The sequence below is a fragment of the Erpetoichthys calabaricus genome, chromosome 8, assembly GCF_900747795.2.
Source record: "Erpetoichthys calabaricus chromosome 8, fErpCal1.3, whole genome shotgun sequence".
Lineage (NCBI taxonomy): Eukaryota > Metazoa > Chordata > Cladistia > Polypteriformes > Polypteridae > Erpetoichthys > Erpetoichthys calabaricus.
This window is the reverse complement of record NC_041401.2, coordinates 120,674,017-120,696,629: the sequence shown is the minus strand read 5'-3', so window position 1 is coordinate 120,696,629 and position 22,613 is coordinate 120,674,017. Positions and strand designations below refer to the sequence as shown.

General features: G+C 40.1%; 2 protein-coding genes across 2 annotated transcripts; one reads left to right on the top strand and one right to left on the bottom strand.

Moving 5' to 3' along the window:
• The first annotated feature begins 1,810 nt into the window (after positions 1–1,810).
• On the top strand, positions 1,811–11,687 carry tmco4 (transmembrane and coiled-coil domains 4). The gene is made up of 14 exons (XM_028807340.2): positions 1,811–1,918; positions 2,606–2,714; positions 6,117–6,291; positions 6,390–6,417; positions 6,539–6,671; positions 6,870–6,964; positions 7,104–7,247; positions 7,372–7,491; positions 9,529–9,693; positions 9,772–9,908; positions 10,143–10,227; positions 10,362–10,479; positions 11,020–11,137; positions 11,218–11,687. The coding sequence occupies exons 1-14, from the start codon at positions 1,879–1,881 to the stop codon at positions 11,419–11,421; spliced, it is 1,671 nt and encodes a 556-aa protein (XP_028663173.1). The 5' UTR covers positions 1,811–1,878; the 3' UTR covers positions 11,422–11,687.
• A 572-nt stretch (positions 11,688–12,259) lies between these two features.
• Positions 12,260–18,620, bottom strand: htr6 (5-hydroxytryptamine (serotonin) receptor 6). Its single transcript, XM_028808228.2, has 3 exons — positions 17,736–18,620; positions 12,791–12,943; positions 12,260–12,666 (listed from the first exon to the last, which is right to left on the bottom strand). The coding sequence occupies exons 1-3, from the start codon at positions 18,462–18,464 to the stop codon at positions 12,283–12,285; spliced, it is 1,266 nt and encodes a 421-aa protein (XP_028664061.1). The 5' UTR covers positions 18,465–18,620; the 3' UTR covers positions 12,260–12,282.
• Positions 18,621–22,613: the final 3,993 nt, after the last annotated feature.

Below are 22,613 nucleotides of genomic sequence, written 5' to 3'. Positions count from 1 at the left end.
CAAGATTCTTTGACTGTCTTTTGAGATCTGTCCACAGACTTTCAATGATGTTTAGGTCAGGGGACTGTGAGGGTCATTGCAAAACTGTCAGCTTGCACCTCTTGAGGTACTCCATTGTAGATTCTGAGGTGTGTTTCTGATCATTAATCATGTTGTAGGACCCCATCCTCTTTTAACTTCAACTTTTTTTTTTTACAGATGGTGTGACGTTTGCTTCCAGAATTTGCTGGTATTTATTTGAATCCATTCTTCCTTCTACCATTGACATCTTCCCTGTGCCACTGGCTGCAACACAAACCCAATATATGATCGATCCAATCCCATCTAAATACATGGAGAGGTGTTGTTTTCCTGGAATTATGCACCCTTTTTTCTTCAAACATACCTTTGCACATTGTGGCCAAAAAGTTCTATTTTCAGTCCACAAGACTTGTTTCCAAAATGCATCGGGCTTGTTCAGATGTACATTTGCAAACTTCAAAAAACTTGCAAACTTGTTTGCATACACTCCAGCTTTATCTATCTGACCGAATATATGTCTTGTCTGCCTGTATGTTCCCTAAATAACCTTACACAATTTGACCAAACATTTTGCATGTTTTTCTATCTACGGCCATACTGACAAGATAAACTACTTTGGAACACAGAATTTTGACCCAGGGGGTCCCAGTGTCTTTTTTCCCCTTTCTGCACATCAGTACAACCTACCATCTTAGAGCAAGTGAAAAATCTGAATGGACTGAAACCATAGTAGCATACAAAACTAAAAAACAAGGTGCTGCTTCTAGCTACTGTAACATAAAATGGAGTACTGTGGGTATTAGGTGAGGCTTGATAGATAGTGGAAGTGCAGGACAACACAAAGGAAATCAAAGGGTTGTTGTTTAACTCCTGCTTTGTCAGCTTTCCTTAATAATTTAAGCTCTACGAAATGTCCACCTTGAACTAAGGGGTACAAGTCAGACAGGACAGCATTCACGGTTACAACCTAGCAAGCAGTTACTGCAATTCTGGAATCCAGTCGTACCCAAAAAGAATAAACTCACGACTCACAAGTGCAGAAACATTGATACAGAGGCAGTGTGGATGATAGATAAGACAGCTAGCAATGACCATAGGGTCAAGGGTCACCATTTTCCTTAACCCACTCTACAAACATACCTGGGCAACGTCAGGAACTTCGGCTATTCTTATACACAAGGTCAGTGTGGGTGTGTTTGGACCAGGGGTGTGGAATTGTATAAAGAACAATCTCAACAGAATTTTACACACATATCCCACGTTGTCAGGAAGAGACACTGAACTATTTTGTAACCCAATATTTGGACCGTTGGAGGGGGAGGGGGTGTAGGTAGCTTTCTGGGACGATGAACTTTATAATTAGATAGCTGTGCTTTAAAATAACTTACCCGTGTTACGAAGATATCTGTGCCCCGTAGAATTCGGTGTCGGACAGGACGGCATTTTGCATGGTATATGCGTTAAATCAAAAGAGAAAAGACACGTAAAGATGCGAGAACACGAGGAGATCCGTGACAATTATACCTTAGTGCTCCTTCGCCAAATCCACGGGGCACAGATTATCTTTATAACGACTGGACAACGTCGGTTGTTGCAAGTTATAAAAAATTAAGGTTGTATTGAACACGACCCGCGGTTATTGGTAGCGCCCTTGCATAACTGTATAGTGCTGAATAAGAGAGGCCATCTAAGACTGTACACCACAATCTTAATTGTTGAGTAAATGCATCATTTTAGCTTGTGCGGGACAGCTGAACCCACGTCATCTTACCGGACCAATTTACTCATCGACCTACTTCCGGTGGCGCGTCTGTCTGACGTCACCATAGGACTTTGCGCGAGTGGTACGCTGGAGGAATGGCCGAGGATGTCTCTCCAGCTGGTAACTCCGCGACAGGTAAGTTTAACGGGGCTGTGATGGAATGTTGCGGATGCTGCTTTTGTTTCCAAGACATTAGCGTCTCGCCGTCGAATTCTGAAATGACTGAGATGGGCTGTGTCACTTGTCCAACCGGGTCAAATACAGTTATTACCATGTCAGTTTCATAAACACTTAAGTTTGCACCCAGTTGTTTGTAGACTTTCACGGGCTTGTGACTCGGTCGTTTCGAATTTTATCCGCATTATTTCTTTTTACACGTTCATTTTGTCTATAGTCATACGAGTGTTCTGTTTTAAGAGACATGTCATTAGCTCAGTTTATCAGATTAGATGTCTTCATGTGAGCGCAGATTAAGTGGTAATAGTTCGAAGCCTTCATTAAGTAGGATAGGCTATATTGCTTTATAACATAACATTCTTAAATCCGCCTAGTCCAATTTTCACTTTTTTATCGTACAATTAAGAAGTCTAGATCTCATTACAACTACAAGGGAAATTTTATTGCTTCTTCTCTGAACATGTATGCATTTTTCTTTGCATTAAATGTTTAATGATACAACTGTCATTTACTGTTAATACTGTTACCAAGTATATATAGATAGTTTTAACGTAGAATCTCAAATGTCGTGTGATATTTTATTCTCTTCTAATCAAACCCATTTCCTCAAGTTTTGTTTCTTCTTTCTCAATTGTCATTTTCCAGGCATTATTGTTTCTGCACCTTGTAAAAGACTCAGCGAGCCAGGTCGCTTTGCCTATGCAGGGCTATGTGCTGTATCGCTGGCACAACTCTTTCCAGGCAAAGATCACAGGTTTGTACTACAGTGTGTAAATGAGAACGGAATGTTCTGTGATGCTTGAATGAAAGTAGATACCCCAAACTGCCACGAGACCCTCTGCATAGAATCCTTTAAGCCATAATCAGAAAAACATTAAGAAACTACTTAAGTACATCTATCGTAGAATGCCCAGTGGGGGATTGGCCGCCTTTTGGCTTGGAATCCCTTCAAATGTTTTCTTTCTCCCAGCTTAACTGCAGTTTTTTGTTTTATTTTTTCTGTTTTTCCTGGCCATCTGACCTTCTCTGACTTGAATTTAGAGACTTAAAAAACAATAATATGGTTAAGGATTCTACCTCATAATTATATATCTATTGTATGTAAGTGTTCATTATTTATTTTTTGTATAATTTTTGTTCATTAATATTCTCATTTAATTTTAAGTTTTTTTCTTTGCTTGAAACTATTTCTTTGACATCACATAAAGCACTTTGAGCTACATCCTTTCTATGAAAATGTGCTATAGAAATAAATGTTGTTGGAAAGAAATGCAACACTGTCCTATTACGACACATGTTTTGAGTGGTTAGAGGACTGGCATAAATATGACTTAGTTTTAATTGTGCTGTAAGATTGCAAAACAAAGCAGCTAAGTGGTTAATGCAAACATATTACAGAAACCTCAGGGTCCAGACCGGAACAGCCTGGGAGAGTGTAGAGCCAGAGGGATGGAATTAGCTGATGTACGCAGGTTGCTGGGGAGTGTCACTGAAAAGAACCATTGGTTTCTTTGATGCCGATTACGCCATGCTGCTCAGATGTTTGGCAGTGATAAACACAGCAACCTCATTCCTTTGCCTTCTTACACTCAGCCCCCCAAGTGTATCTCACTCTGGTCACCCAGTGCCGGAGGCTGTCTTTGTGCTGGACTATTCCCCCAGGTCTCTGTGAGCCGACCCAAGCTCAGGGTTCAAATCTCAGGTTCACTTGCAGCCATGCGTCTGGGCTAAAAGACTCAAACGGCCGGGAGATGCATCCAAAGTGCTCTGTAAATGATGTCTCCGTGCCCCATTCATTCTACTGCTCACGTGCTACTTTTGCCTGCTTCTTTAGGTCTTTTCACCCCCTCTGGCAGTCTGGCAATTCTGGAATTCTGGACTATTAGGTCACTACACTATTGAATATCTGTATTACTGAGTAGCAAAGACAAAAACTGCAAGACTTGTTAACAGTGGCACTTGTTGACACAGTGGTAAAACACCTTAAAGTTAGAAAGAGTTAACTGAAATACTAAATTATGTGTGGCTTCATTGTTATTGTGTTATTTTTTTAATCTTGGAGCCTATCTGTCATATCACCTATGTCCATATATTCAATCTTTTTTCGCTTTTATCTTTTCGTCAATATTGCATTGAATTTTGATTCCATGTTTGGAATTGCATCGTGACAACGCAATGTATAACTGCCTGTGAGTGAGTATCATTTCTTTCTCTCTAAACAAACTGTGTCTGACAATAGCATTCACACAAAAGACAAATGACTGAACTGTGTGTGTGGTTGTAAATGTTTTAAATGTGGGCAGGACTTTTCCAAATCTCTTTGTATAAAGTTTTGTCTCGTGGGGCTTGAAATTTTCTCTTGCGGGATTTCACTTTCACCAAACAACAAATCTTTTAATTCTCACAGGTAGGCCTCTTCATCGGGAAGAAACACTACTTTTCTCTGATGGCAACACAAATTAGACGATCTACAAGTCTCTAACTTAAAGTTTAAATCCGAACAATATATTCAATCTCTTTTCGCTGTTCCGTTATTTCACCAAGTAATAATTTCCATTTGTTTGCACTAATGCAATCTTTACTATCATTATTTTGAGACTTTCGAAATTTTTGTACTTTCATTATCTCTAACCTGCTCTGCATGTGTATCACACCAATGTTTTTGAATTATTTACGGCGTTCTACTTTGTCATATACTCTTTTACTTTTATTTCCAGCCCCGGGCGTGGTTAAATCTCTTGGCACAAAGTCTCGTCTCACAGGACGTGAAAGTGTCTCTTTTCAAAAGATCATGTCTCATTTCAGGATAAAAAGTCTCGTCTCCCAAGATTTTTTTTATAATAATAGAGAGATTCTTTCACAGGATAGTATCTAGTTAAATTAGTTAAATTAAGGACGTTTGAAAATTAAAAGAATGTTGGCTGAATGATTTTTGTTTCTGTTTTTATCCATCTGTAAATTCTATTATTTGGATTTATCCTATTAAGCCTAGACCTTTTTTTTAGATTTGGCATGGTCTTGTGGCTGTTAATGACCCATTGCCATAGAGCACTCTTTGTCAGTCAGTCATTATCCAACCCGCTATATCCTAACAGAGGGTCACGGGGGTCTGCTGGAGCCAATCCCAGCCAACACAGGGAGCAAGGCAGGAACAAACCCCAGGCAGGGTTCCAGCCCACCGCAGGGCACACACACACACACCCACACACCAAGCACACACTAGGATATGATTGCCAATGCACCTAACCTGCATGACTTTGGACTGTGGGAGGAAACCCACGCAGACACAGGGAGAACATGCAAACTCCATGCAAGGAGGACCCGGGAAGCGAACGCACCCTTTGTGTTGGTCATAAATTTATACTACTGGTTTTCATTGCTTGTATTTCAGCCTCTTGTACATTCTTTCCTGCTTGCTTTATAATATTTAGGTTAACGTTTTGCATATTGTCTCCCAGTTTTTACAGCAATCTCTTTAGTTCTTCAGTTCCATAGTTAACTGTTCTATCTTCACAGTAATACACTAAGTGTTTAGTGAAATATCTGTTTTGTATTTTTCACTATGATATTACTTTACCACTCAAACCACATGTATACCTTACTATTGTCTAATTTATTAGCAGTCTTTCATGGTTATTGAATGTGTCACTATTTTGTCTGCAATCCTTTGGTTCCCAAAGCCTTGTCTTGCTTTTTCTACACCATATTCTTAGATTTTTGTTTATTCCCCATAGGACATGTGCTGGTGATCTGTCCTCTTTACACCTTTCTCTTTAGAACTTTATATTCTTTGTGAATATTCTTTTGGACTAAGCTGATTTGGTAATAAATAATGTAGGATTATCAATTTAATCAAAATCTCTGTGTTTTGGGTTTGTTATTAGAAATTTGACCCCATATGTCTTGCAATACTCCTACTTCATAATACTTTACGTATACTACTGGAGATACCTTTGTATACTTCTTTACAATTTTCTGGTTTCCTGTCCTACTGATATTATGTATTCTGTTTCATAAGTCAGGATTTGGTATACAAATCATTAGTGTACACAGCAGGACTAAAAGATCATACAACTACTTAGGGTGGAAGAACTAGAAGGTTGTGTGTTTTAGTGCTGAATGCCTCACACAATTTATTATTGCCATTTTCTAACAGAGACTTCAGGGTGGCGCTTGTGGAGGCTCTAGTATCCTGGCTGGGTCTCTGCACATCTGTACTTCCTGCCATGACTGCATTTTCATGTGGCCTGGGTGATGATGGGACAGACACATTTGCCTCCCTGTTACTGCAGGAGCCTGTATTGAATGGACAGTCTATTTTGATTATACAGGTGAGCTTTTTTGTTGGGAGGGCAGGTAACGAAAGTTTCCTTTCTTACCCTTTCTAAATCAAAGCTGATATGGACCCTCTTACTGTTTTCTTTTTTAGGATCTTGTTTCTTTTTCTCTCAGGGAGGGTGAGTTAAATGTAAATTAACTTTGACTGGATAAAATTGAACCAAGTGAGTGCAGCACCTTATAAATATTCTTTGGCACTAAACAAGACCCATGATCTGCTTTTTTCGTCTCACATGACAGGACAGTATGATGCACGAGCTCGAGTGCTTATCCAGTACCTCAGTTGCCTACTGCGAGCTCCTCTGGAAGAGCTGGAAATTTTTGAGGGCACACTAGTTCATTCTCTTAAAGAGAAGCAAGAACAGCAGCCTGAGTAAGTAAATGTGAGTCGTCAATGGGAGTCTTTGAAAAAGCTTGGGGGCTGGCATCATAAGGTTGAATAATGTACTCTACTTATCTCCTTCTTTTATCTGCATCGTGTATAGGAAATGTACAGGTAAGGACTGGTCAGCACCCTGTTTTGCTTGAAGTGAATGTCCCGTATTTTATTTAATAAGTATATTTTGTGTAGGGAGAAGGAGGGAGCTGTCAGGAAGGAAACAAAAAAGAAGCTGCAGCGTTACCTGTTGATTGGCTTGGCCACTGTTGGGGGTGGCACTTTGATTGGTGAGTCTTTTTAAAAGTAGGATGAAGAAAGAGAATGTTCATCTATATATAATACACTCAGTGTGCCCAGTTTTTTCAAGTATGGTGGTTAATTGTGTCATCTAATGAACTAGATTTAATAATATGTTGTCATTCTTAGGGCTTACTGGTGGATTGTCAGCACCTCTGGTTGCAGCTGGAGCAGGAGCACTTATTGGCACCACTGGAGCAGCAGCACTGGGCTCAACAGCTGGTATTGCTGTGATGGCTTCTTTATTTGGAGCTGCAGGAGCCGGATTGACAGGTGAGCCTATTTAGTTGTTAGTCATCCAGGTGCTCATTCAGTTCCTCAGTTGCCTACTGTAAACTTTAAAGGAATGGACCTAAGCAAATATGGAAAATGGAACAATAGTTTTTTCCCAATACAGGTTATAAGATGAAAAAGCGAGTAGGGGAGATTGAGGAATTTGATTTCCTAACCCTGACAGAAGGAAAGCAGCTCCACATCACAGTAGCAGTGACAGGCTGGCTATGCGCTGGAGAATTTGGTGAGATGCCTGAAAATGGCTAAAATGAAGAGAAACAGAAACGTGCAAGCTGTACTGACTGGAGACCCATACAGTCTGATGAAATATATATGTTTTTTCTATGTTAGAGAAATAATAGTTTGTAAATTAATTCTCATAATAATAAATATTACAGCATAGAAAAATTTTTGATTATTCCAAAATTCTAAATAGGAGCTATACACTGAAGATATTACTTTTCTAGTATTTATTTTGTTGTCCTTATTCTCACTTAACTCTTTCAGTGAGGAAAAATTGCATTATTCAGTTTGTTTTAGCTCCTCCACATATTATTGTATACTCTAGTTCTTTTTTTCTTTCTGGTTTGCATGTGTGGACTTAAACCTCATCAATCATATATATTTTCTTTTTTTATGTTTGTATTCTTTCATCTTATTCACTTTTTGATGAGGCAACCATGTGTTAAGAGGACACAAAACATGTTCGGTTGAGGTTGCTACTTGGTTGGTTGGTTGTTGATGCTACAAGGGAGCTAATGATTTTCCTGCAAAGGCTTAATTAAAACCTGAACTTTTCTAGTTTTTATTTTATTTTTTTTTTTGTTCTTTAAGATTAGACATTTATATCCAGCTGCCTTGCATTTGTTTACTTGTCATCTGCAAATCTGGTATATGTTTATAATGTGATAGCAGAAATATGTAGAACATTATACAGATATCTGGAGTTTCCTTCTCTAGTGATTCAGATATAAATGTTTATTATTTGTAAAACTGCAAGCCCTATAGTCAAAGGTTGCTGAATCAGTCTTTGATGAATCCTGGGAAATGTGGCCCTGTCTTATGTGCTGTTCTGATTTGCTTCTCTCTTGCTGAAAATGTTTAATCATAGTCTTTATTCTTATATTTTGGCCCAATCAAGAATTTCCAGGAATGAATGACTAGTTATTGAAGCTAAATCATGCATATCAACTCCCTTTTTTGGAATTCATTTGGAATCTTTTCTGCAAGAGTTCAAATATCAATCTGTCCATTTACTGAACTTGATTTGCTGCCAATTGAAATATATGAACTCATTTTAATTATTACCCCCCCCCCACCCCATACAGTGCTATGTACATGTTTTCCCATGTGAGTTTTAGCTTCGCTGCATATTTTTCAAAGTGCATTAGATGAAGTTATTCTCATGGTAGTAGGAACTGTGCAGTAGTGTCTGAGAAGAAAAAAAAAATACACCAAGTGTTTTTTAATTTGTTTGCTGTGCAAGATAATCTTCAAATTTGAAAATAATTCCCCTAGCACTGAATTCAACCCTGTAAAACTACGGTCAATTGGTGACACATTGGTAGCACTTTGTAGCCTTGGTCCAGATTCAGTTTATTTGGAGGTTGGACATTCTCCCCATGTTGGCATTGTTTTTTTTTGTTTGTTTTTTTGCTCCCAAATCTCCCAATATTTGTTGCTTAGATTAATTGCACCAGAGTGAATTAGTGTCGGATGTGTGCGTAGGTGTACCAGTGATGGGATGGTATCCCATCCATAGCTGGTTATCACTTTTCATTTTAGGCTGCTAGGGAAGGGACTGGCTTCATGTGATCTAGAACCACATAAACAGGTTAGAAAATGGGTGGTTGGCTTGTGGATTATGCCTGATGTAGCTGCATTAGACTCTGGCTTACCACAATCAATCTGGCTTACTAAATTAATGTGGGACATAAACTTATTACTGTATGATATTCACTAGTTGACATAAGATTTGTATGAATTGAATAAAAAATAAGCAGTGCAGTTGCAGATTGCCTCAACTAAAGTTGCACGGTAACCTCAACAAGAATTATTTGGTAAAATTCTTTTTTACTTTAGAAATACTATAGACACAATGGATTTTTCTACAAATTTCTAACATTAAATGATTCAGTTTTTGACATTTTTTATAACGGTACAATAATAGAGATAAAATACCATAGTATTATTGAACAATACTTTCTGTACTTAAGAGCTTAATGAAATGTTTCACTAACAAAATCTTGCTTAGATTAATGTGTGTCTGTACTCTTGGCAGCCTCCTTTCGCACTCCTTGGCACACACTGTTACACTCTCAGGAGCAATACTGCCTTGCATGGGAGTCCAGATATCTCTTGGAGTTGGGCAATGCTATGGTGACTTTGTTAAGTGGACTTGTCAATATGGTGGCTCAAGAAGCACTCAAGTACACCATACTTTCAGGTGAAATGTAAAGGCTAGCTTTTTATTGCTACTGTTCTAGTAGTTGCCCTGAGTCTAACTGACTTTTTTCTCCTAAAGGAATCATGACTGCATTGGCATGGCCAGCGTCACTTCTTGCTGTTGCCAGTGTCATTGACAATCCATGGAGTGTGTGTCTGCACCGCTCCGTGGAAGTGGGCAAACAGCTAGCTCAAGTGTTGAGAAGTCGACAGCAGGTGAGAAATTAATGCCAATTTAATGGTTTAGATTGGAATTAAAGTGGATTAAAGATTAATGCTGTGGGCTGATATAGTAGAAGTAACCAGAAGTTAAACTAGAATGAGAAATTCAGTGCACAATTGTTAGTCAGTTTTTAATAACTTATGACTACTTAAATCATCTCCTCAAAACAGTTTTAACTTGTCCCATGGTGCTGTGTGTGCTGATTGAACTTACTTTTCTGTCCATAGGGAAAGCGGCCAGTGACGCTTGTTGGCTTCAGTCTTGGAGCTAGAGTCATCTATTTCTGTCTCCAGGAACTTTCTCAGGAAAAGGGTAGGTACAGTTAAACTGAAAGAGAACAGCTGAAGTGCAATTCACTTAGTTTTGGTTCCTGTTGACATAAAAAGTATATAAGCATAAACACATATTTTTGATGTAATTTTCTTGTGTACATTTCTCTGATTAAGATTGTCAGGGTATCATTGAAGATGTTGTTTTGCTGGGGGCTCCAGTGGAAGGAACAGCAAAACATTGGAAAACTCTGACCAAAGTTGTATCAGGACGAATTGTCAATGGATATTGTAGGTAAGAAAATATATTGGTAGTGGATTAGTAGAAGCCTGTAATGGTGAAACTGGATTGAACAGTGTAGATTTAATCCAGTGTATTTAAATAATAACTTCTAATTATAAATCTTTTAGCTTTTTTTATACATAACCAATCTATTATATATTAAAATAATAAATACAAGGTTCATAAAGTATTTAGCATTTGAGTGTAAGGTAAACAAAATGTGGCCACAGCAAAATCAGTACCACATGACAAAGAATAAGAACGTTTTTAAAAAATAGGCTTTTCTGTGGCCTAGCTGCTAAATTCTGATTTAATTTCAGAGTATTTTGTTATGGCACTCCTTACAAATGTCTTAGATTTTTGGAACAATTATCAAAATGCAGAATAATGCAAAAGAATTTTTAGGAACCAATACTCGTGTGAACTCACCAGTGGAATACATTCTGACCAGGTTGAGTAAAAGGGGCAAAAGCACATATCTGTATCATTGGTGAGGTCTGACATTTTTATAAGGAATTTGGTTATCTGTTGTGTGTGTGATTGTTTTTCCAGAGGTGACTGGCTGCTCAGGTTTTTGTACCGTAGCTCCTCTATTCAAATGATGGTCGCTGGTCTCCAGCCTGTAAACTTGGATGACCGCAGGATGGTCAATGTTGACTTGTCTTCTGTGGTGAGTGCATAGACAATATTTCATATGGCACCAAACTCTTTAATTAGAAATTTTAACTAGTTCCACTCCATTTTCCTTAGGTAAAGGGACATTTGGATTACATGCGACAGATGGAAACCATCTTGGTTGCAGTTGGCATTAGAACCAGAGGTCCCCAAGTGGAGAGAACAAAGACTGAACTGACTAAGGCCACAGTTTTGGACCTATGCAGTGTAAGAACAATTGAGACAAACATGCAGCCTGGAGAGCTGGAAGTAGTGGAAGCTGCTGTTAATGGGGATTAGCTTGAACTCACATTCCAAGGCCATCCTACTTGCTGATATTTGTGAGATCAGAGAATCTTGCAGAGCCCTCTGCTGTCATGAGCCGTAAAGACTAAAGATTCTGGCCATGTGTTGGTACCTGGTGTTTTATACTAAGAACAGTGCCTGGAATGTTAGTCGGCCTGGTCTGCATGGTCTGAGATACCTGTTTGCTGCTAAGTTGATGTCTGTGAGCTGCCTGTCAAAGATGCACAAGTGCTTCATTTAAAATAAATGTCATGCACAGACTTGTTGAAGTTTAGTTTAAGTGTTGTGACAGCCTGTCAGAGCTGCATCGCTGCAGACAGCATTTTTAATTGCAGCCCAAGAGTGTGGTACAGCTGTACCTCTCTGGTTTAGTGCCCACAAGGGATTGTGTGAGAGAGCTTTATTTGTCTGTGTTTGTTAGGATGTGTTTGGATGCTTGTGCACCTGAGTGGTGACCATCTTTGTAACATGCATGCAGAGGGTTCAGTATTTCTCCTATATTCAGCATCATTACTATATATCTGCTATGCCCATTGTGTCCCTGGAAGATTCCATATTTGTATAGATGTGTGATTAAAGTGCACATACCCCTGCCAAACCACTGTGAAATACAGAAAGCAATTTTGACAATGTTTTTCAGCAGAGTCTCTAGTTTTCTCATTTATCTTCCAGCTCTTGGAAGCAGGCTCTGGATCAGGTGCAACAAATATAATTAAAGCCACAGAGATTTGTGCCATCTGCCAATATTTGAGGAACATTAAAGAAGATGTAAAAATATAAATTTAAACAGAATGGCTTGATGTGGTGGCATTTTGTAATTTATTAAGCCAGGCAGCTGAATTCACAGACCATTTTTCACTCAAGGTCCATTAGTTGACAGGGCAGTAACTCATGTGCTGTACATTCCAGGTCAATCAATTTGACTGAGTCTGCACCGGTGGCCACAAGCTCTTTGTTGGTAGGTCGCAGTGTTGGAGGATCAGAGTTGAGGGATTCTGTATCTCCGGGCACAACCACTGTGCTTTTCAGAGCTCTTCCACTATTGGAGTTCTTCATAGACAGAGACATCATACTATGGTGGCGCTCCCATGTCCGAGGACAACATGGCATGTAGTGAGCCATGGCCCTCTTGAAGTCTCTCATGAACAAAGGGTAGATGATGGGGTTCATAGTGCTGTTGCAGTATCCAAGCCAAGTAAGGACATTGAAAAGAACTCCAGGAACACAGTCACATACTGCCTGTGCCAACACAAAGATAGTACAGAAACATGAAGTGAAATGGTGTCCAGTGGGTAAATGCAATGTGTGAAAATGAAGGAAAGTGAAGTTTTCAACAACTGACACAGATGATTTTCATACTTACCTGAACCATGTTTGCCACAAAGAATGGCAGCCAGGCTGCAAAAAACATTCCCAGCAGAACTCCCAGTGTCAGACTGGCCTTTAGTGCTTTCCTGCTGTGTGTGTTGGCCAGTCTTCGGCTTTCACAGGTAAGCTGGCTTGTTATTTTTGAAGCCTAGACAACAAAAGATGTAGACAGCATTGCCTCTGTACCATAGTCGTAATTATTATTAATAAAAACAATTAACACCTGAAATGTGTAAACCAGAGGAAAGGTGTTTAATATTGTACAAAATTTAATAGGTGCAACTCAAAAGGACCAAGGTCCAGCCTCCTTACCTACACTTCCCTAAACATCAGTGTCATTATACAAATCGTATCAGAGAAGAAGCTGTGCTCCTGCCCATAATTGAGGGATTTAGCAGACTTAGTAGTTAATTACATTCGTGTGCATCCATAAACAGTGTGGGAAGGGGAGCTTGAGTGCACATTGACATCTTTGAAGGGATGTGACTGGAAAGCAGATGTCAGAGGCATCTGTGGCAAGGTGCCATCTGTTCTACAGCATGCATGCTCCACACAATGTGAGAGCCTCAGTGTAAAAGTTTAATCGCAGTTGTATTTTTGTACTCATTCAAAAGGAAGTTTCCATAATTTAACAGTTGTAGTCATCTCATATGAGGCACATGGCCTTCCTCTACTACAATGTAATTACCACAAGAATGTTGATAAGACGTTTAAGAGACCTGCACTTTTTAATTGAGAACATCACCATGTCCTCTAGATAGTATTATTGATGGTGGCCCTGAGGTCAGTGCTGTTGCCTCACAGCTCCAGACTTCTTGCTGTTTTGGCCGTGGAGAGTTTTCTCCATGTCCCTATGAACATTCTTCAGGTTCCTCCTTGTCGGGTTTGACGAAGATAAATTACACAATATACACTGCTGGGTATGTGCAGCAGTAGAGTGGACTTTAAGTACTGTATATTGGGCTCAGAAAATGCACAGTCCAACTCATTTCTGAATGTCGTTTTTCCATTAATGTTCCATTTACGTTTCAAACCTGTTCAATGATATTGGACTTGCATTGGAGTAGATCATTAACTGGCAGCTGGGTTGTCAAAATGTAGGCAGCATGGGCACCTAACCGCAGTGGAAATGGCAACAATCATCTAGAAATTATTAGTTGGGCATGGTGGCATTCCATGAAAAAGTGGAACACACTCAATACAAAAAAAGGTGCAAGAGATGTTTTGCAAAAGTTTTTTTAATAAAGAATGGGACTATTTTTATACTGAAATAAGATGGAGAAAGGGCTTGCACAAATATAAAAAAATTCAGTTTTGATTTGATTATATTTAATAAATGTTGAAAAAGCTTCGTGCTCCTTGATTTGCCATCAAAGCCGTAGGTAGATTGACAAACAACAAAATGATCTGTTGGAAGAACAATGTGTAAACTTTCTATGTAGATACAGTATATGGAATAGTTCAAATTCAGTTCAGAAGAAGTTGCTCTAACCAGAACTTGAGGAATTAGGTAAACATAATTTATCTGACATAGAACAATTTTGCTAAAACAAATTACTGAATGTTAACAAAATTTAAATATGTAGATTACTCAGTCACTCCTGCATTCCAATATAATTCTTATCAATTAACCCTGAGCATGACTCAGACACAGAATTCTATATTTCTATGACTAAGCCCGAGTCAGACAGAGCGATGGGTAATGATCCTTCTTACAGTGTTATGCTCAAATAATTCTTGGGACAGTATTCTTCTGCCATCTAGTTAACAAATTAACATTATATTGCAAAAATCATGAATGTTTCTATGTGTTTTGCCTCTCTGAGGTAACTCCTCAGTATTCATGAGTGGGAAAGAGTCTTCAACCAAAACAGAGTGGCATGTAAATGACAAGCTGTAAAACCATCCATCCATCCATCGTCCAACCCGCTGAATCCGAACACAGGGTCACGGGGGTCTGCTGGAGCCAATCCCAGCCAACACAGGGCACAAGGCAGGAACCAATCCCGGGCAGGGTGCCAACCCACCGCAGGACACACACAAACACACCAAGCACACACTAGGGCCAATTTAGAATCGCCAATCCACCTAACCAGCATGTCTTTGGACTGTGGGAGGAAACCGGAGCACCCGGAGGAAACCCACGCAGACACGGGGAGAACATGCAAACTCCACGCAGGGAGGACCCGGGAAGCGAACCCGGGTCCCCAGGTCTCCCAACCGCGAGGCAGCAGTGCTACCCACTGTGCCGCCCGCTGTAAAACCAGCTTTACAACAAACTGCAACTTGACCATTAGATGAATCAAGCGATAAACATAATCATTGGCTTGGTCATCAGATGTTAACATGGATAATGAAACTGATGTATACGGCAGCATACAACCAAACCGCTTTCTGATGTGCCTGGTGAAGTTGGTCGCCTGAAAGTTCACAGTGGTGCAATTAGGTGGGTTGCAAAAAGGCAAAATGATTGCAATCAAGTAGAAGGACACAAAAGATGTTAGCCCCCTAAGCAGTGTTCACAATGCAGCAACTGCCAATGTTCATGTGTTGTCATGAGGAAATGTAGAAGTCATCAAGCCTTGCACTGTGGTAGCCTACAATAACACAATGGACACCGTTGATCCTGTGATTCAGGCACTGACATTCTATTCTTCTATGTGCAAGCAACTAAAAAAATATTTTAAGAAGAATAATCAGAGAAACTGGCTTCTACTGTCCCTTTTGCAGCATTAATCTGTGTGTTGGTGACTCTTTCAAAAAATGTCACATAAAGGATGTGTACTAAATCTGGATCAGTGCAACAGTGGATATACTAGACATAGCTTTCCTACTGTATTTATGTTAACGTTTTGATATTTACAGGTAATAACTGTCAACAAAAAATATATATATATCATTTTTGGCTCGTTTTTCTGGGAGTAAACATAATGCTTAGGAAGCTGCATAAATTCAAAGATCAAACTTTAGTTTTTCTAAAAATTTTATTTGGAGATTATTTGGGCAAAACAGAAATCTTTAATGTGTGGTAGGTGACCTAGCAGAATACTGACAGATTAAGAAACCTGAACTTAGTTTGTATACTGTATGCAGCAATCATCCTTTCAATATCCCTTAAAGTCTGTTCATGGTTATTGATAAAGCCCATCATGGATCTAAACAAATGAAAGATTCCTTCTGGAACATTTATATAGATGGTTCTTTTGGGAACCAAAAATGGTTCTGTTGTGGCATCACTCTGCAGTGCCACTTTGGCATGTTTAAATGTGTAGGTTAATTTGTGCAACCAAATATAACAAATGATTCTGTAAAACATCCCATAAACAGCTTTATGTCAAATCATCTTTTGCCCTCACTGGAACATATAAAAAAATAACCTGATTTGGCAATATTGTTATATTGCATCCTTATTTGATTGCTGATTCTATGTCAATGAAATTTGTTTTTTTCTTTAAACAAAAATTAACTAAGTTATTATGACAGCCACGCAACTGATGAAAATTGTGCAAGAAATGAATACAGTACGTAAAGGCTACAAACTGAGTCGAAGTAGCTGCGCAATGGCAAATTTTCCAAAAAATGTCATGTCATTTAAAACACAATTAATTCAGACCAGGGATGTTGTGGGGTGGGGAATTTGGGGCTGCAGAGGGTGCCAGTCCATCACAGGGTGAACACATACTAGGGCCAATTTAACATCGTCACTTCACCTGACCTGCATGTCTTTAGACAATGGGAGGAAAACCATGCAGACACGGGGTGAACATACAAACTCCGCGCAGGGAGGACACAAACCCCAGTCTCCTTACCACGAGGCAGCAGAACTACCACTGGGCCACCTTACCGCCCCTTTCTAAAGAAGTATTTTAATATACTCTTAAAAGCATATTAATTTTGAGTTAACTTAAGGTGTTTATGTTATGGTAATATGACCTAGAATTAAGTGACTTCTGAGAGTGGTGCTGTAAATCAAATTAACTTAAATCCATTCATATTGTTACTATACAAATTATACTCCTTAATGTGATAGCCAAGAAAGTAAAATCCGTTGTACTAGAAATGGATATATAAAGCCTCAAAATGACCTCGAAATGTACGTCATTGCCGAGCTCCTGGCGTAGCCTATCATAAATGAGAGGCGCTATATTCTTAAAAGTGACATGCCATCTGCCGGTAGCAAATTGTGTTATCTTTTCAGAGGTAGTTGGAATTTGACGTTGGCTTTGTATGTTTTGCTATAACTTGCCGGTGGAAGGATTTACCTTTATGATGGAGGCTATCGATTTCAAGGCTTGTCTTCCAACTCGGAGATTGTGTTGCGAAAAAAATTCAGGGGCCAACCGAAAGCATCGATTTCATGTTGCAACGACAATGACGACGACCCCTCAATAACTAATTGATCCCTTTTAATTTGCCGGGTTTTTTTTCTGTTCAGAGGCAAGGAGTACAGACTAGGCCATTACCGGACGGGACACGAGCCCATCGCACGGTTCGGTATAGTTTCGTCGATTAATAAAGATGATGGCGCCAGTTTGGTGACCACGTTACCTTTAAGACGCACACGTTTCGTATGTGGAAAATGGAACTTAAAGAGCTGATTCGATCAATTCAGTTTATTTCCCAGTTTGTCTTCCATTTATTTTAATGTATACACACCCGAAGTGCACCAATACTGTTCTCCTACCGTCTTCTACTGCCCTCACATAGCCTCGCTCCTTCAATTCTGGACGTTCTCCCGGTGTTCGTGTGTGCGTTATGCGTCTCTTTTGTGCTGCTGGGCAGTCGTTATCTCCCCGCTTCCCTGCAACGAAACTGTGGCCCCGAAAAGAGACGCTGCAATAGATTAAACATAGCAGCGGACACAAAGCCTTCCTGCGTGTTGCCACCTTTTTTGACTTACTCCCAAGCTTAGCACCCCTTATCCACACCCGACTTGTTACCTGCCCCTGTTCGGCCACGGTGCTCGGTAGCGATGCCACGCGTCTGGCTGCACTTCGGGCGGCGCGCAGGATCCTCCAATACGTAAAGGAGATGGCCACTGAAGGGAGGAAGAAGGTGAGACAGGAAGCGATGAGCGCAAAGGGTAAGCTGACCAGGAGGCGGCACTGCTCGTCATCTTCACCTGCTGAGGTCTGAACAGCAGAAGGCATCTCCAAGTCGGGTTCATGCCATCCCATTTCAATGGGCAAAAAGGAGGCAAGAGCTGCCAGTGTCCAGGCAGCCAAGATGAGCAGCAGCGCCCGGCCGGGTGTCATGTGCAGTTTGTATTGGAGCGGCGAAGTGATCAGCAGGTAGCGGTCCAGACTGATCACACACAGGTTAAGAATGGAGGCGCTGCAGCACATCACGTCGAAGGACACCCAGATGAGGCAGAAACCCCGTAGCAGAACCCAGCGTCCGTAAAGCTCATTGAGCATTGCCGGTGGCATGACGACCAGACCCACCATGAGATCAGACATGAAAAGCGACACCAAAAAGTAGTTGGAGGTGCTCCTCAGGTTGTGCTGGCTAAAGATCAAGAGGATGAGAATAAAGTTACCCGCTGTCGTGATTATGATGATCAAGCAGAGGAAAGCTGCGACCCAGCCGTTGCCCCCAGCTGCATTGAGTTGGATGCCCAGGCTTGAGTTGCCCCAGTCATGCGGTACCCCTAAAGGGTCTGGATCCATACTTAAGTAAATGGGTCCGACAGGAAACACTGTGAACAGAATAGATCGCCGGCAGGCTCCTCTTAGGTTTGTTTCTTCTCCTCAAGATCTCTGTGAAAGTGTCACGAGGAAAAGCGGACTCCTCCGCTCGGTTCTCTCCGCCTCCCGGTCGTCGTTTTCTTCAGTTAATGCGCTATACTCAGTCCTCGTTCTTTTGTTTCTTTTTGTTCTCCTGTCATTCGTGTTTAATGTGCACCTACGAGGTGCTATTTTGGTGAATTTTGTCGTAAATGTTGCAGTCTTTCCAAAAAATAAAATTCCCATTGCTATCTGACCCTGCAGGGAGAGAGCGACAGCTAAGGGGGGGCACATTTAGCTTTTGATTCATAAAATGTACACAGAACCCAGCTCTCCTTTGAGGAGTGGAGCTTCGATATTGTGGACTGCATGAGAATAATGAGCTGTGTCTCTCTATTCAGTGTACTGGAACTGTCCTGTTTGAGTGGCTATAAAATTAGTCAAATATGCTGTAGAAGTGACATCTCAGGGCAAATAAAGTTCTATCTATCTATCTATCTATCTATCTATCTATCTATCTATCTATCTATCTATCTATCTATCTATCTATCTATCTATCTATCTAATACCTCTGTGCCATTTCATTTAAACATATACAGCTTTATCATTCTAATTTATCATTCCATAATCCATCCATCTATTTTTGAACCTGCTTATTAGGTTCATGGTTTTGGGGCACAGACCACCCTGCACTCTTAAATATAATGGTGCCCCAGCAGTTCTGGAGAGTGATGCCATATGGGAACCATTTTTAGTTCCCAAAAGAACCATCCACATAAGGATTCCAGAAAGAACCTCTTATTTATGTCCATAATTAGTTCCATAACCAAACATGAATAAATGAGGTCATAATAATGAGGTGAGATACTGCTGGGAAGCTATTAACAAGAAATGAAGAAATAGTAAATAGGTGGGCAGAATATGTAAAGAAATTATATGAGGATGACAGAAGAAATATTGATGAAGAACCAGGCATCACATCCATGACAAATATCACAACTGAGGAAGATATATGAAACATAATGAAACAATTACAAAAAAACAAAGCAGAAGGGATTGCTGGAATCCCAGAAGAGTTTTTTACAGCGACTTAGAAACAAAGGACTTCAGGTCATGACAAAACTTATGAATGTGATATGCTCTACACAGTGGTGGTGCTAGGTTATTTTACGCCCTAGGTCAAGCTTATTAATGTGCCAACCGACTGTTTGGTAGCTAACCCATGTGGCTGGGTTTTTCCCCCAATTATGATCTGTGTCCCAGGTGAATGCCTAATTCGCCTTAATGGTGGAGCTGGCCCTTGCTCTATAAGCAAGGTCCCGGAAACGTAATCAAATGCATACTCATTCCATTACCAAAAGTTAATAAGGCAAAGGATTGTGGTGACCATCATATTATTATTCAGATATGCCATGCTTCTAAAGTATTACTTAAATTGGTCAGTAATAGAATTGAACCAATCATAGAGAGAAACCTAACTGACAGCCAAATGTTTTTCATAAGGGAAAAGGTACCAGAGAATTCATCTTTGTGAAAGAGCACTGGAGCTGAAAAAAGACATAGATATGCTGCATTGAGGTTTTCAAGAGAGTATGACATGACAAGTTAATAGAGTTACTAACAACAGCTGGAACACCAGAGATAGAAAGAACTACTCGAGAACTTCTACTTAAGAGAAAGGGCATCTGTTAAGAATTAAAGAATGAACTTCACAAGACTTCAGTTTGCCATGGATGTATCATGTCACCAATACCTTTCAGTCTGTCTAGTGAATATCTTATGGAAGTGCTCAAAGGGAATAAAATGAATGAACTGTTACTCCTCAACAGGTGTAATACAGACTTTCCACTCTATTCTGCTCTGTGTTTCACGGAAACCTGGTTAAATTTATGCTTACCAGACACTGGATTACACCTGCTGGGCTTTCAACTTCATAAAGTGGACCTGCAACTCTAAGGACCCCTCTGTCTAACTCGTCAAATATGTGGATGACACAAACATCATGGGAGTCATCTGCATACAGAAGGGAGGTTGAGCAGCTGGCCCCTTGATGTCCTGAGAACAGTCGGGAGCTGAAGATGCTCCAAACTTTGGAGATGACAATGGAATTCAGGCGGATCCCCCCTCCCCCCAATATTATCTTCTCTCGCCATACTAACAGTGGAGGAAACTTTTACATTTCTAGGCAGTATAATCACCCAGGATTTAACACAGAAGACCAGCATAGATTCCATAATAAAAAGGTACAGCATTTGGATGGTTGGCACATTACTAAGCTTGACCTAGGGAGCAAAATAACTTAGCACCACCACTGAGTAGAGCATATCACATTCATAAGTTTTGTCATGACCTGAAGTCCTTTGTTTCCAAGTCACTGTAAAAAGTCTTCTGGGATTCCATCAATCCCTTCTGCTTTGTTCTTTGGCAATTGTTTCATTATGTTTCATATCTCTTCCTCAGTTGTGATATTCTCATGGGTGCGATGTCTAGTGCCTCTTGCGACAGCCAACCACAGGAACCGCTGACTCTGTTCTACTCAGCAATCATTGAGTTTGTTCAAAGCTCTTCCATCACATCACATCACAGTTTGGATCAGCAACTAAACTTGACAAGAACAGGCCACAGTGAATAGTCAGGTCTGCTGAAAAGATCACTGGCACCATTCTTTCCACCTTGTAGGACCTGTACTATTCTGGGGTCATGAAAAAAGCAGGGAAAATCACATCCAGAACATCTCTCAAATGCCAGGTATTAAAGACTAAACTGTGCCAACAGAAGCAGATATAAGAATAGGGCCATCAAGGTCACAAATGGTTAATTATGCTTGTTCTGTATAGAAACCCCTGTAATGTCTTGCAGTATTCTTACATATAGTTAACTAGGGGGCTTCGTCCCCTGTTCGCTTTGCTTGCCAACCCAACCCCCCCCCTCCCCCCCAAGCCAGCGCTGTGCGCCAGCCACCACTACACGTCTGTGCTGCTTATGTATGTGGATTTCACTTTCACCAAACAACAAGTCTTTTAATTCTCATGGATACGCCTCTTCATTGGGAAGAAACACTACTTTTCCCTGATGGCAACACGAATTAGACGATCTACAAGTCTCTGACTTAAATTTTAAATCCAAACAATATATTCACTCACACACAGGTCGATTTAACCGAGTAATAATTTCCCTTTCTTTGCACTATTGCGATCTTTACTATTATTTTTTTGAGATTTTCGAATTTTAATACTTTCATTATCTCTAACCTGCTCTGCATGTGTATCGTGCCAACGTTTTTGAATTCTTTATGACATTCTACTTTGACATGTACTCTTTGTATTTTATTTTCGGCCCCGTGCGTGGTTAAATCTCTTGGCACAAAGTCTCGTCTTGTGGGACGTGAAAGTATCTCTCTGAAAAAGTCACATCTTGTCCCAGGCTAAAAAGTCTCATCTCATCCCAGGATTTTTTTATTATAATAGAGAGATGTTTATAGATTTCAGTACTTCCTGCAATGTTTACACTGTGTGTCTTGTATTTATGTTAGGTGTATACTTATCATGAGTGTGTGTGTCTCTCATGTAACTGCACTTGAAGAATGGTCAAAAAATGGAGCCAAATTCCTTGTATGTGTACGTAGTTGGCCAATAAATGTGATTCTTATTCTGAAAAGCTTGGATGGGGTAAATTATTCAGGATTTAAGATGTGCAGAAAGTGATAGTGATCTAGAGAGAATGATACAGGAGAGCAGTATGGTATGGAGCTAAACCTAAAGAAAACAAAAATAAAGGGAGCATCAAGAAAGGAGGCTGAAAAGTGTAACATCATACAAGATGGAGAAAAGCTGGAAGAAATTGAGAAATACAGATATTTTGGAAGCTTGATATGCAGTGATGGCCGGTGCAGTCAAGAGATAAAGGCAAGAATTGGCAGGACAAAAGATACTTTCCAGAGACAAAAGTACCTGATCAGAGGAGACCTACTCCTAAATTTGGGCCTAAAAAAGACAAGACTGAAATGTTACATTTTCTTGGTTCTATGCTACGGCAGCAAAATCTGGACTTTGGACAGGGAAACAATACGCAGGATCGTACATGCTTTTGAGC

Coding starts and splice junctions, on each gene's coding strand:
- tmco4 (XM_028807340.2), top strand. CDS start 1,879: ATGGCCGAGGATGTCTCTCCAGCTGGTAACTCCGCGACAG. Junction 6,292..6,389: donor AGTCTATTTTGATTATACAG/GTGAGCTTTTTT, acceptor TTTCTTTTTTAG/GATCTTGTTTCTTTTTCTCT. Junction 6,965..7,103: donor TGGGGGTGGCACTTTGATTG/GTGAGTCTTTTT, acceptor TGTCATTCTTAG/GGCTTACTGGTGGATTGTCA.
- htr6 (XM_028808228.2), bottom strand. CDS start 18,464: ATGGATCCAGACCCTTTAGGGGTACCGCATGACTGGGGCAACTCAAGC. Junction 12,944..17,735: donor CCGTGGCCGAACAGGGGCAG/GTAACAAGTCGG, acceptor TTTGTTGTCTAG/GCTTCAAAAATAACAAGCCA. Junction 12,667..12,790: donor TTGTGGCAAACATGGTTCAG/GTAAGTATGAAA, acceptor GTGTTGGCACAG/GCAGTATGTGACTGTGTTCC.